This window comes from Chenopodium album, chromosome 14, assembly GCF_948465745.1.
Source record: "Chenopodium album chromosome 14, dcCheAlbu1.1, whole genome shotgun sequence".
In the NCBI taxonomy this organism is placed as follows: Eukaryota; Viridiplantae; Streptophyta; class Magnoliopsida; order Caryophyllales; family Amaranthaceae; genus Chenopodium; species Chenopodium album.
The window spans coordinates 31,818,466-31,833,527 of NC_137847.1; the positions used below are offsets into that span (position 1 = coordinate 31,818,466).

The window sequence follows — 15,062 nt, forward strand, 5'->3', positions numbered from 1 at the left end:
TATTAACTAAAGTTTTCATAACAGGTAATGTCCTATCCTTATTTGGGTAAAACATTTAACACAAACAAGATTTCTAATTCGATTTCCGTATATTTTGGATCAAACAAGGTTTCGAATAAAAATGATGCAGTTTCTTTTTCCTTCTTCCTCCCAAACCCAGTTTACCGAAAAACTTAAAAATTGTTGTTTCGATTACATAAAATCGCCGTTTTTGCAAACGTTGACTGATATTGTACAATCAAAACCTATTTAGGGAGTTAAATCGCCGCCCATATTCGCTACGACCCCAAATTTTGGATATCTTAAAATTTCGCATTTGCTCTATAATCGGGCCATATTTTTAATCGCTTTTGATGTGCAAGTGAATTTAATGGACATAGATCATGTGTTCGTGTTTAATCTCATCCATGGATGAACAAACTTGAAGAACAATGATGAACTATGAAGAACATTGATGAACAATTTTTTGATTTAATTAAAAACTAATTTTAATAAATAAATTTCGAAAATTATAAAATGATTTTCGAAAATTCAGTAATTATATTTTGAAAAATAAAAATTGAATTAAAAAAGGAAAATACTAAAATAGTGTTTGACCAAGGTTAAAAAAAAAATTAAAAAATCGTCCAATGATAATTCAGTATAGTGGTGGTCATAATGTTAAAACGACCATAGTAGAATTTTCACTTCGTATAGTTGTTATTCAAATTGCTATATTGATCGAAAATAATTTTAGGGAAGAAGATGAATGTTGCCTGAGATGTTCATAAGATTTTTGGGAAAGTTAATTCTCTATTCCACATTTATTATTTGCTATAATTTTCGCCCAAGTGAAAATAATCCCGACACAGTCTGCATAAGCGGTAAATGAGTAAAATAAATCCCTGCCTAAGCTTCCCTCTTCTATTTTTAATTTCCCTCTTAAGCTAGCTAATTTGGCATAATTTAATTGGTGGTGTACAAAAGAATATTGTACACTATGTGTACCTCTAGCTTTTCTCCACGAATTCATGTCACACCACGGGTCACTTCTTCAACTTCCTCCACCAAATTCCATACACCCGCATTATAAGATCTAGTCACCCTACTCATATAATAACTAAAAGAAAAGAAAGCAAAATAATAAAGACAGAAAAAGTGTGCTTCAAAAGTTAATAAAAACAAAAGCACTCACAGCAGGATATACTATAAACCTATAAAACAGAATTAAAAGCACAGAACACCACCTTTTACCAAGAGTTGCAAAAAACACAGCCTTAAAGGCAAGGACCTTAAGGTGGTGACAACTGAAACTTCATAAAACTTTTGAACAAAAGAAAAATTTCTTGTACAACACAACATGCAGCTGGAGCAATAAAAAGTTCATGTCTTTTCTCTTTCTCTTCTTCTTCTTCGTTCTCCAAAGCTCCAAAAACCTTTTCAATTTCCCAGGTAAACACTCTTCTTCCATTATTTTTTTTTTTTTTTTGGGAAACTTTGATATAAATAAACAAAAATGTTAGTATTAAGGATTCAAATTTCTGGGTTTGAGTTCCACCCATGGTATATTTCCTGACATTCTATTGTAAGTATTTTGTTTAGTTTTGTTGGTTTTATTGTTTGAGATTTTGGTTTTGCTCCTTTTCTTTTATTTTTTATTTTTAGTTTTTTTGTACTTTTTTGTTTGGGGTGTTGTTAATATGTATAATTGTTGATTTGTTTTCACCAAAAAAATAATAATTGTTGATTTGTTTATTTATTAATGGTGGAAAAATCACATAGTAGATAATTTTTGTCAGTGTTCCTGTTTTACTGTCCCTTCAGTGTATTATATAATTGGTTTCCTCTGAAGTAGTTTAAATTTGGTATTTGGGTATTTTTTGTTCGATTAATGTAATGTGTTGTATGCTTAGCAAATTAGCATCTCTCTCGTTTTCTAATGTTACTGATTGCCTCCCTTTATAAAAGCTCCTTGAATCACAACCACATGAGAGATCCCCTGTGCAGATGATCGTGTTTGATACTCAGCCTGTGCAAATATAAAAACGAGGCCCTCTAAATAAGAAATACTCATCTCTAATGATGAAATTCTTTGCTATTACACAAACTAGTCAAGTAACACTATATGCATTAATATACAGTATAAAGAATACAATTATCATCTTTTTTAAAACAAATTAATTATAATTACTAATTAACATTCATATTAGATAAATTATGTGAATCAAACCTGAAAGTTCATTACTATTGTTGAGTTTGTGACGAACAACGGAACAAGCGTTGACGAAATCGTTCAATTTTATTTATGAGAAAATCAGAAAAATACCCCAAATATAAAACAATTATGTGAATATTAAGATAGAATAAAAATGAGCTTGAAATTGGATAATTTTATTTAGAGAAATTTAGCCATATGAAACTGATTATCAAATATTTAGCATAACCAAATCTCCGACTCTTTGAATTTGGGGAGGAGTCTTGAATTATTTAAGGAAAATATGAGGAGTCAAATAAAATTAATTGAAAATTATAAATATAGCACGTTTATTCATGGGAAAATGCAAGATTTGATTAATTGATTGGAATATTTATTGATTGGAGTTAATGTTGAGCAAGAGAATAACGAAAGCAAACTTGCAACCTTTTTAAAATTACATTTACCGATATTTACAAGCTCTAAGAGAAGAAGAATAAAAATGGGCCTTCTTTTATGTTGGGCCCTGTGCAGCTACTCATGTTGCACATGGTAAGGGCTGGGCCTGTTGATACTCTTAATGTTATTAGCAAGCTTGAATCTTTTATTTTTTCTTTCTATCCTAGATGTTGTAATAAGGTTGCTGACTCCATTGCAAAGCTCTCCTTATCGTATTCTGAGGAGAGGATTTGGATGGAGGAATGTGAATCCTCTGTTATTCTCCTTGTCCTAGCTGACAAGGTGAACTTTTATTAATTTTAATACTACTCGTATGCTTCTGGTAAAAAAAAAAATGTTACTGATTTTTAAGGGAGATAGAAAACAAAATCTAGGAGAAAAAAATAAAGAAAAAGAAAAGAGTAATCTGCTAATGGTTTGTATTTACTATGGGGAATCTCCCTTCTATTTCTTTTCGTTCCAAAAGAGCAGTAATGCTGTGGTCAGGGGTAGCGGTGGGGGTGGGGGTGGAAACACCAGCGGAAAATAAAAGGGGCCGAAGTTTGAACCTTACCATTGGCAACAAAAGGATATTAATTGTGAGACATAAAATATTCCTTTGTTGCACATGTTAAAAAAACGAAGGAAGTATATATGATAGCTCAACAAAATTTAGGTGGTCCGGAAACCTACGAGCATCAACTATGATCCGCCCCTGGGTGGTGAATTTGGCTATGAGCTTGAATATGTAAGAAAGTTTGAGCACTTGTATAGAAACATTAGGCTACTAGCTATTTTATTTTTAATTGAGAAGATTTTTTAGTTTTGGTACTCTTGTAATCTTGGTGTTTTACAAATTTTCAAGATGTTGACAAAAGCAGTGGCTTGTGAAAGATGGAAGGAGATACTGCTCTAATGGTGCTATTTGGTTTGGTATTTGGTATTGAGATTCTTTAGATAACAGCATTCGTTCAAAATTTTTTTTTCTCTTGCAGCTTCATTATGAATTATTCTCTGTGAAATTACTGTTGCTGTGGCGGATAGAGGGATAGGAAGTATTGTAAGTCTTAGTACACCATGTCGCCTTGGGTTGACATTAAAGAAGTGGAAAACATGTGAAGCATTTTCTCTATTTATGATTCCTTCCTCATTATTTGGATGTAGAAGTGATAAAGATCAACTTGAAACATTTGCATAATGGGTTGTGGTTCATCAAAGTTTGATAACGAAGAAAGAGTACGGATTTGTAAGGAAAGGAGGAGGACTGTGAAACAACTGTTAGGATACAGGAAAGAATTTGCCAGTGCCATTTTAGCATACTTGAAGGCATTAAAAGACACTGGCATAACCCTCCGACAATACACTGAGTTAGAGTCACTGGAGTTTGAGAGTCAAGTGAGATCTTCTCCACCTCTCACTCTTCCACCCGCCCCTCCACGCCCTCCTCCAATTGATAGTCCTGATTCAAAGAAGCTTGAAGATAATCAAAATGGCAAGGAAGCACAAGAAGAGATCACTGAGGTTGGTGAGGGTAGTGATTGCCCCCCTCCACTGTCTCTCTGCCTGTGGGATCCCTGTGACTTACTTGAGAGTTCTTTGGGACAAGATAAAGTAGAGAGTGTGTTGGTTGAAGACATGGATGAAGAAAATTGGGCAGAGGCAAAAACACAGTTCGATGAAGATGATCAGGTGCATGTTACATCTGATAAAATTTCTGATGCTCTTAGAGCAAATTCGCCAAATGTTGATGATAATTCTTCCTTGGTGACTGGAAAGATGAATCATATGGTAGATAGACCCATGGTGGTGTGGAGGAAGAGAAAGACATTATCGGGCATAGTTAAGGAGCTTGATGATTACTTCTTGAAAGCATCTGCAGGTGGGAAGGAGATAGCAGTTTTAGTAGACATGAGCACAAGTAATATTTCCCTGCATCACAACTTGAAAGGAAAAAAGGGTAAGTCTTTATCCTCTACTATATTGCTACTTCTGACAACCTTGTTTGAGTTTTCTCCTACATGCCAATAAGCTTATCGCTTCTGATTTGCATTTCAACCAGTTCACTTCTAATACATATGCATATTTGTTCGTTTGTAAAATCATAATAGACAATTCAGGTCCTGAATTACTGCCTCCCAAGCTTGCTTTTATTTGTTTGAAAGTATGCTTTATTTTCCCTTTTAACTGTAATTGGTTGCTTTTTCAATTTCTTGTTCTTTTCGGAAGTTTGGACATATAATCAGCCACTATATAATATCCTTTCTCCAGAGTAAATGCCAGTTGTAAGACTTGTAACAAATTTGATTCTGAAAGGGACATGTTTGAAAAGAGTTAGGATAAATTTCGGTGAATAATTTGACCACTAAAACCTGTATATACATGGGAACTTGCGCCAGAATGACCTTCCTTTATATCTAGACACAAAATTTTCTGTTCTATTACATAAGTGAATTCCTAGGTTGTCTTGGTAGCCCTATACTTGCCGCAACTCAAAATTTTTTACAAGTACAAGTTACTCAGAATGTGGTTCAGTTGCATGACATCTTATGAGAGCCTTTATTAGTTTATTTGTAATAGTAGCTTAAAAGAATGATTGTGTTTGACATTGATTGAGGACCACCTCTGGGAACTACTTCATATAATAAGATGGGTGATATTTCTATTAGCACTTTTCACAGGAAAAGTAGGCTTATGGTCAAAAGCTTCCTAATCATGGTTTAGGAAGTGAACTAGAAGTGTGCAACTTGTGTGTCAAAACTGCAGTGTCCAGTTGGCAATAGCCAACAGCTGATTCTGGGTAGAGCAGTAGCTGGAAAACTTTGATTAAGTAATTTCGGAAGTAGCTAGTTATTTGGAAGGATTAGTACTTGAAAGTCATGGTACAACAAACTAGGATCAGATTTTGATACTTCAACTCGCTGTCTAGTTAAGGCATTGACCTCTGAACATTGCGGAGCTTAAAAAAATAATAATAATAAGATGACTTGTTGTAATTTTCTGTTGCAATTTTACATGACATGCATGATGATATGCAGAGCATAACTGAATTTTTTTTTTTTTTTTTTCCAAAGTCTGAAGACAAAACTAGCTTCAGTGAAAATTGATAAACTTGCTCTGACAAACTTTCATTTGTCAGCTGGATGATATTTCCCATTTGGAAAACTGTTTTTAATGTAGGTTCAATGTCAATTATGTAGCAAATTGAATCAAAATAATAAACCCTTTTTCTTCGAATTTTGTAACATTATCGTTGATAGCATTTAGTTTTATCTCTAGTAAGCTATCATGAGTTATCAATTCAACTTGCACTGAAAAAACAGTTAATAATACTTGTCTTGTGTTTTTCTATCTGCTTCAGGGAAGGAGAACAACTCTGCTCGATTGAGTTCTCTTCCATTGAACTTGTCATCTAGATCACTACAAGTGGCAAAGGATGATTTGGAGCCTAGCACCCCTACTGAAGTAACTGAACCTTGCAAGCCTGGAGCGCACTGCATCACGCTTGAGAAAATTTATGCTGAAGAGCAGACACTCTACGCGGCAGTAAGGGTAAAATCTAAACATATTACATACATAAATTTTAGTAATCTTAGGTGACTGACTGGATGATTCAACTAATACTTGATGTTTTTGGGACACTTGAAGTGTGGGATAAATTTAAAAAAGTGACCAAAATCATCAATTTGCAAAGATCAAATGATTTCTAAAGGCAAAAGGGAGGACACCCAAACTGTCTGTGTTCAGGTTGTGCTAAACTCGGGGTAACAAAAACTAATAATACCATGTATGATTTAGCTTTCAAGATAAAAGAGAATAAAATTTAGTTGATTTTTCTGTTAGTATTATACATTTGTATAATCGAGTCTAGATTGTGACTGAGAATTTGATCTGTTAGTCTTAGAGGAAGAAACTAAAACCAAGACTCCCAAGTTTGCACTGTTCACTTTAGTTTGATTATGTGCTGTTGTTAAATGCCTAAAACTTTCTTTAGCGCTATGGAATGACAAAGATTATAAATATAAGCTTCCCTGAAATGGACCTTATCTTAGGCAAATTACTGAAAATGATTGTACAGATAAACACATACTAATGTTAAACCATGGCTACCAGCATTTTTATCAAAAATTAGAAAGAAAAAGGTGGGGGGGGGGGGGGGGGGGAACCATCATTTCATTCAAGAGTTTAAATGATAATGCTGTAATGTATGCAGGAAGAGGAGATTGTAAAAGTGGAGCATAAGAGAAAATCTTTATCATTACGAAAGCTAGAAGATGATAATGGTGAATTGGACAAGATAGAGAAAACGCGGTCTGCTGTCAAAAATTTGCAATCTGATATTGTCCGTTTGCAAGAGTCAGTGAAAAGGACATCTGCAACAATATTAACAATCATAGACAAGGAGCTGCATCCTCAGCTTATTGCGTTACTTACTGGGTAATCATCTTTAAATGGTTGATATCTGATATAAATTACCTAATTTTAGTCTGCTTTTAAAGTTTTAATTGGCGCATAGTTTTAGGTAATAAGCTGTGGTGTAGTTACCAATTATTATTTTGATGAAATCAAAGGTATTACGGAAGATGGTGGGGTATTTTTATAATTGGACTAGATAGAGTGTGGGTCCATAGCTTTAAGTAGTGGAAAGAAAGAAGTGTTTCAAAAAGTATTGTGCTACAGCCAAAAATAGAACGGAGCAAACTACATTGGACAAACAAAAAAGACAAGGGGAACGCTAAATTGGGACAAAGGGGATATCTCTTATAAGCCATAAGTGCACGCTACTTTCGGTCTCAAGGGACTGAATGTATTTATAAGCTCCCATGTTTTCTATTGTATCTTACATGTTGATATAGGAGATTATTACAAGTTGATTAATTGTTAAGATCAATTTAAGTTTTGGCGGGAAAAGTTGTTCTTTGCTATTTTGTCTTTTTCTAGTTTGTTACGGTTTTGATTAAGGGAATCTTTGTATGGCTGTAATGAGCTTAGCTGTCTATTTAGTTTGTTGTAATTACTCTTCACACATTAATGATGATTACAGCAACTTCTCTCTCTCTCTAAATTCTCTCCCTGATCTTCTTCTTCTTCTTCTTCCCTCTTTCTCTTCTCTGTATTATCTGGAAACTCTTTCCCCCTTATCACATGTATCTGCTGTATACAAGCAAATAATTTTTTCCCTATATGAGACATCGAGTAGCCATGCTTAGCTGCTCCTAAATAGCAATAATGCAGATCACAATGTTAGCATCACTTTGGGACATGAAACATTATTTCACTATCACCTCTACAATCCCTGCCTTCCAGACAATATGTTGAGATTTAATGCTAGGTAGCTTTTTGAGAGAAGAGGCACATAGATGGATCAATTTCTTTAGTTCAGGAATTATACATGTCCTGACTTGCTTTAAGTTCATTCTGATAAGCTCTGCTTAAGTGATCCATCTTCATAAAGTAGTTCTCTTTCTTACTAACTCTCTTAATCCTCTACAGTTTATAACCTTTAAGTCACATGCGAAAGCTGGTGAGAGAGCTCTGATAACTTCAGTGCACCCTTCTTTTTCTTGATTAGCTCAGAACTTTGATTTGTATTCGAAGATTGAATTAATCAAAAAATTAGTGGATCGTGACTGAATTTCAAATGGTGTTTGCTTGATGCAATACTTCTAAAATCTTTGTTTTTGTAAAATACTCTTCAGTTTTCTTAAGTAGCTTCTATTTATATATATTGGGGCGTAGATTATATGTTTGACTCTATATTCACTGATAAGTGGTTAATTTCATATTTAGAGTGAGATTGGGTTGTTTGTAAATTCTGTATTTGGTGTAATTCAAATCATCTTCATTCAAATGTGCATGTATTTCTACGCATTTCAAAATTTGTTACCTCTGGCATAGGATTTTTTCCTATTTTTTGTTTTGCAAATGGTGATGCCACTGATAGGATTCCTCTCTAGACTCTAGCTGCTGTTTATATCTTTCTGATTCAATTCAGGTTTGGATACCTAGTTCTTATGGAACATTTTACACCAGAAAAGTGAACATTAGTGTCTACAGGAGAGGAAATTTTATGCATTGAGGATTTGTTGTAAAAAAAAAAAAGGATCTTTTAAAGAGTCCTGAAAGAAAAACCCATTCAACTTGGAAATCATTTATCTTGCTCTAGCAAATAGAATATGGTCTTTCATATTCCTATTTTGTATGTTTTAATCACTTCCATTGACTATTAAGAAGCTGGCCTTTGTTGGTCGCCACCTTAAAACACGAATAAGTTCTCTTGAACTTGCCATCCTAGAAGGGCCACGGCCATCTTGATTAGAAACTCAAGGATTCAAAAGAGAGATGTGGAGAGCTTCCCTGAGTTTATTTGGCTGAATTTTGGAAAAAAAAGTGTTGTTCTGATATGATACTATTAATTGTGGACCATTTGTCGATTCTTGATGAATGTTAAAGCATAGAAATATTTCGTATAAAAGTGATTTCCTTTCCCTCAAAAGAAAACTAATTTATGACATTTTGCAGGCTCATTCAAATGTGGAAAACAATGAATGAATGCCATCAAGTTCAGTTTCAAATCTCCCAGCAGGTGCTACTTCTAACCAGTCACAACACAGAACCAATCACTGAAAATCATTGTGAAGCAGCTATGCAGCTTGAGGGTGGGGTCAGCTTTTGGTACAATAGTTTTTGTAGACTCACAAAGTCCCAAAGAGATTACATAGAATCCCTGTGCAAGTGGATTCAGCTTACTGACTGTGCTATAGACGGTGAAAATCAGAACTGCTGTCCTTCTGAGGTCCGCGCACTCTGCCAGAATTGGCTGCTTGCCCTTGATAGACTACCTGCTCAGGTACTTGGCTGTTAATCAGTGTCATTTACATATTAGATTTGGGTTCAGTTTTATACAACACAAACTGCAGGTGATTTGTCCGAGTTTGTTAATGTTATTCAAATTACACATTCATAAATGACAGGTTCTTTCAGAGGCCATTAAGAGCTTTCTTAAGGTTATACGATCAATAAGATTGCAGCAACAGGAAGAATTCAACCTGAAGAAAAAAGTTGACAAGTTGGAGATGAAATGGCTGAAGGAACTAGAGTCACTAAGTGAGATTGAAAAAAAGCTTCAAGTAAGCAATAGGTTTGCAGATATGGAATGTGGTTTAAGCCAGAACCATCCATTATCTGTCAAACGTGCGAAAATTGGTGACTTACAAAAGATGCATGAAAATGAGAAGGCTAGGTATTTGAGTTCAATCCAGATTAGCAGGGCCATGACCTTAAGTAAACTGCAAAAAAGCCTCCCGCATGTCTTTGAAAAACTGACAGAATTTTCAAATGCCTGCAAGCAATTTTTTGAGACTGTTCTTAACCACGCTGACCAAGTTTACAACGCTGATGAGAACACACACGCTGATGGCTAAAATTTTGCAGGACTTATCGCCCAAGGTCTGATAAAATTTGTGTGCTATTGTCATTGGCAATTCGGCTTTGTGTTCGTTTGATACATATGCAAGCTTTTAACTTAACACTGCTATGATGAATTTTGCTGATCTTCATAATTAAAATTTCCAGTTGCAGCTGTGACCAATTGTAGAATGTGCATAAATGGACTTGGATATGTTTGTTTTGGAACCCGATATATGAATTAATAACTTAATATACTACCTCTTGTTTAATAATATTGTTAACATTTACTATGTGAACAAGAAGGAAAGGGAAAAGTGTAAAAAGGTGGTGGGTGAAATTAAGAAAAATGTGGAGGAAGTAAGATACACTGATATGGTACTTGATAGTTGATTGAATCAAACTTAGGCTATGTAAAGTTCCCTTATTTCAGTACCTTATTACTTTCAAATCAGATTGGAAAAAATAGAAAAATAAGTTCTGAATATACTTAATCATTTTATGTACGATTTTTTAAACTCTAAATATCTTTAATTTGATTATGAAAAATAACATATTAATTAAATAAACATTATTATGAATCTTACAAGATCCCACTTTTGATATAATTTTCTTTATAGATTATTAGGGTTATATAATGTTGAAGTTTACTCAAATTAAACAATAAGCCAAAATCACATCCAATAAGAAAATTAAGTTCAAATCAAATCAGATTAGAAAAGCAAAAATAAGGTGAGCCAAACAAGACCTTGATTGGAGTCATTTTAAAAATCTATTAATTTTTATCATGAATTATGGACCCTTATTTTTAGCATTGTTGTTTTATGCTTATGTTATAGATATAACTAGTGTATGTAATTTAAATTGAGCGAGTGAATACAGGCTATCTTTCGCCTTATGAGCGCAATAAAAAAATTAAGGAAAAATTGATTTTATTAATCCAACTTTTGTCCAATTTAATGTTAGTAATTCAACCTTTTGATTATTAACAAGTGGGACAAAGCTTAAGAGAGAGAAAGAGAGAACCAACTTTTTAAGTTAAAGACAAAGAAAAGTAAAAGATTGAAAGTGAAGATCAACTTTTTAAGCTAGAATCATGTGAATATGTGATTATGAAATGTAAGAGCAATAGCAATAAAACAAACCTCTAATATGTTTGCTTACTTGCCACATTGACAACAAATAAACTTCTCACCCAACAACAAACAGATAAAATTGATTCTAATAATCCCACCTTTACTTGGTTTGCTGTTAATAATCCCGCCTTTAGATTATTATTTAATAATCCCACTTTTATTGGTCTTCTTCCATTGGTCCTGTTTCAGGGGTTTTTCGGATTCCCTCGGGATACTGGTCACGCTCTGCCGACAAGTAGACTCGGACACCTGTAAAACAACAGAACTCTGGTTTATCGGAGATCCGCCTTCGACGATCAAGTTAGAGATTGGAAAACGGAAAAAATTAGAGAGAGAAAGTAGAGAGAAGTTGGAGCTTTTAATGCTCTTTTTAAGGTTATGTCACCAAATTCCCCTCCCATCATAAATGATTGAGGTATTTATAGGGGTGGGGATTTGTGCCTGTAGGGAATATTTCAAGCATTACCCCAAACTTGAACTCCACTGTGATCATACACTTAAGCATGGTGGCGTCCAAAGGGAAGGAAGCTAGAGCAAAAGAGTCGCCACCAAGTTTTAGGAACTTGTAAACCGTTCACAAGGTGAAGATTACACCCCTTAACGATCCATGAGATCGTCAACTCCAAAAGGTCTTGAACCAAATAGGGTTCGGGGATGAAGGTACAAATCCAACCTAAAAGAGATTGAACCTGCCCTAAATAGGTCTCTACTTCATTCTTCTCGTATTCATGTGCGCTTTCTGACTAGCATGCAAACAATAGATTAACCCTAAATCTGTTTATCTATGTTGGTTGAACTTAATGCACAGATAAATCTATTATTGGCGATCAGTTGAATTATAATCATATTAGCCCTAAACAAGATTATTAATTATCTTATTAAGCGTGATTACAAGTACAAATTCCCTTTAAACATGCATAAAAGGCGTGATCAAGCAATAACAGTAAATAAGCATCAAGCAACATAATAATTATCATCATAATAATAATCATAATCATAATAATCATAATCATAATAATCATAATCATGTTAATAATAAAGCTATAATAGCAAGATCTTAGGCATGATACTAACAAGATTAATAACAAATCCTAGCATGTCACTAAGCATTAAAGATCAAAGCTTTAAACCTAACATGGTACTAACATGGTACTAACATGATATTAGAAAAGAGTAAAAGGCACCCTAAACATGCTACTAGAAAGCAATAAAAACATCCTAACATGATACTAGGAATTAAACAAATTTAAACATGCTTTCTACAAGAATAGAGCAATGAGATTACATACTTTGATGCCTCGTACCTCTTTCTAATAACAAAATACACGCGTTAGTAACTTCAAGGAAAAGTGTAAAACAATTAAATCAAATAATTGAAATCGAGATTAGGGACCAAACCCTCAGAAATTATAACCTTTCACGTCTAGGGCGATTGGCTAGGTGTTTTTAAATCTCGTGAATGCAGAATTTTGTTAGAGGGAAGGTTTAGAAAAAGAATAGAGAGAGAAAGCTTCTAGCTTTAGAGAGAGATGATGATTGTTCATTGATTAAAAATGGAGGTTCAGGACCCTATTTATAAGAAAACAGTCCGGAAATAGGTAGAATTTGATAAGGAATAAAACTCCACGCTGTCGCTGCAAAACCGACCTTGTCGCTTGGTGACAAGTCTAGTCGCGTGGCGACAGCCTGGATTCCTACGCGCTTTCAAACACGGAGTCCACTTATCAATAAAAATTGACTTGTAAAGTCCGTATGAAAACTGAAATCGTATTTTTCATAAAATAATATTTTATTCCAAGTAAAACTTATCAGAATCTAATTATTAATTCTAATTCTATTAGGATTTAAAAGAACCTTCTAGAGAATTCTAGAAGACTATAATTAATTCTAATAACTTTAGGAATAATAATTAACATCGGGCCCTCCCCTAGATCATTGGGCCGTAAGTAAAGATCAACCGGGCCCAGTTTAGTATTTTGGCCATAACTTCCTCATTATTCATCGGAATTGGGCTTATAATATATCGTTGGAAAGCTCTTTGCAAGTCCCATCCAACTACACTATTATTGGACCCTTTTCGTGGACCAAACTAAACTGGATTGGCTTTTTTCATAAAATAGAGTTGTTTTTCGAAAACAGAAAGAAAGAATTTTTAATAAAAACCAACCGCAACACTTGACCTTTCACACTTTCACCTCGTTCGATTATCATTCGACGCAAAAGGTATTCATCACTGGGTTTGGTTTTGGGGAGACACATTTGGGTGTCTACAGTGCCTCTTTAAGGTTAGTGACCTAGGAATTCGTGCTCTGATTGGCTGCGCAACCAGTGTAGGGCACGTGTCCCTCTGAGGCGCCGCTTTTGCGGCTTTCAAGGATTTGGGCCTCCTGATGTCAGGAGGCCTTTACTCTCTTTTTCAGGTGCCCTAATGCTTAACACGTGTCGTCCTCCTATTTGGACACGTGTTACCTTTTGATTGGGCCACGTGTCGTTATGGGATTGGACCACGTAGGTAAGGTATTTTTCACCCTAAACATTTGCCCCTCAGAGGGGGTGACTCGTCCTTTACGGGCCGCCTCCTCTGATCTTACTCGTCTGAGTACGTAGGCGTTTCTGAGCACTTCAGGGTATTTTGCGGAGGTCGAATAGGGCCGTACGTACGTCCAATTGGGCTGGATGCCTTGTTTGACTCGCCTGATATCCCCGAGGGACTTTGGTCTGATTGTCAGGTGGACGGGATGGGCCAATGGCCTTTTGATAAGCAACCAATTGTCCTCCATTATTTTGAGAAAAGGGTTCAACTTCCGAGGCGAGTGTTGAATTTGTGACGTCCGTTCAAATTCCATCTTAATTGACTTGACACCCGTTCTCATTCCGTCTTAATTGACGGGGCGGTTTTTTTAAAAGTTTGACTTCTAGGTCAAATTTTTTGAATGTTAACCGTTTGGCATTCTTTAGGCGGGAACGGTGGTTTTTACTGTTTTACCCCCCATGAATTTTGCCTATAAATAGTGAGGGTTTGACCTCATTTCTTTACTTTGCATTTTTAACTTTCTAGAGAGAGGTCAGAGCTTCTAGAGAGAGAAAGTTACTTTGCTTCGAATCTTCAAGAGCTTAGTCGTGCATTCGAGTTTTCCGATCAAGCAGTTGAGTTTTCCGGTCAACTTTCATCCTAGAGCTTCAAAGTCCTCCAACTTTCTACTCGAATGAAGGTAACCGAATACTCTCCTTTTTATTCTTGATTTTCTTTTTATTTTTGTTTAATTTTTACGAACATCCTAGATCAACACTCGGCCTCGTCCATTTCTCCCCATGAGGTCGTTTGTTCGCCTAGGACTGAGGAATCTAGAGTGGATGGGGACGAGTCCTCGTCTTTATGGAGTGGGTCCATTTCTAGTGTGTACCAACTCACCCTACCTATTTTTCTATGTCCCTGCAGCCGAACATGGCGCGTACGAGGCAAATGCACGACCTTCTTACTACAAGAAATCCGGATGGTAGCCTAGTCCAACCCTTGGCCTCCTATGATCCGAATAATACCGACGTGGAGACCACAACCTCAAACACAAACACAAATACGGCCACTACTGTTGGTGGTAGTGAATGCTCGGCGGACGAAGTGACTACCTCTTTTGAGGAGCGCCAAAATCAACTAGACACTTCTACTTCTGGACAGAGCACGAATGTATCACGTGCTTTATTTGCTAACTCGATCCTTGGACCGGACGAGTTGCCAACCTCTTTGCCCCGCTTTTCATCATGAACAGCCGCAGGTCAATCTGACCAAAATCAGCCACAAGCTTCTGTGGCCGCTCCTGATCAATTTGTCCAAACTTTGCCATAGGCTTCTGTGGTAGCCGAACAAAGTCTTCCTCCTCCCTTTTCTCAACATATCAGGTCGGTCCATCTGC

General features: G+C 35.6%; 1 protein-coding gene across 2 annotated transcripts; it reads left to right on the forward strand.

The window, feature by feature from the left end:
- The first annotated feature begins 1,249 nt into the window (after positions 1-1,249).
- On the forward strand, positions 1,250-10,466 carry LOC145579144 (protein ALTERED PHOSPHATE STARVATION RESPONSE 1-like). 2 transcript variants are annotated; one of them, XM_081636410.1, is made up of 6 exons: positions 1,250-1,431; positions 3,607-4,568; positions 5,970-6,160; positions 6,822-7,045; positions 9,131-9,458; positions 9,583-10,466. In XM_081636410.1, exons 2-6 carry the CDS (start codon positions 3,809-3,811, stop codon positions 10,030-10,032), a joined length of 1,953 nt encoding a protein of 650 aa, XP_081492536.1. In that variant the 5' UTR covers positions 1,250-1,431; positions 3,607-3,808; the 3' UTR covers positions 10,033-10,466. The 2 variants fall into 2 exon arrangements, with proteins under 2 accessions (XP_081492536.1, XP_081492537.1); XM_081636411.1 differs by lacking the exon at positions 1,250-1,431 and adding an exon at positions 1,446-1,564.
- Positions 10,467-15,062: the final 4,596 nt, after the last annotated feature.

Bases quoted from the DNA above. Each gene is read 5' to 3' on its own strand.
- LOC145579144 (XM_081636410.1), top strand. From the start codon at position 3,809: ATGGGTTGTGGTTCATCAAAGTTTGATAACGAAGAAAGAGTACGGATT. The intron at 7,046-9,130 runs GTAATCATCTTT...GACATTTTGCAG, and splicing joins CTTATTGCGTTACTTACTGG to GCTCATTCAAATGTGGAAAA. The intron at 9,459-9,582 runs GTACTTGGCTGT...CATAAATGACAG, and splicing joins TTGATAGACTACCTGCTCAG to GTTCTTTCAGAGGCCATTAA.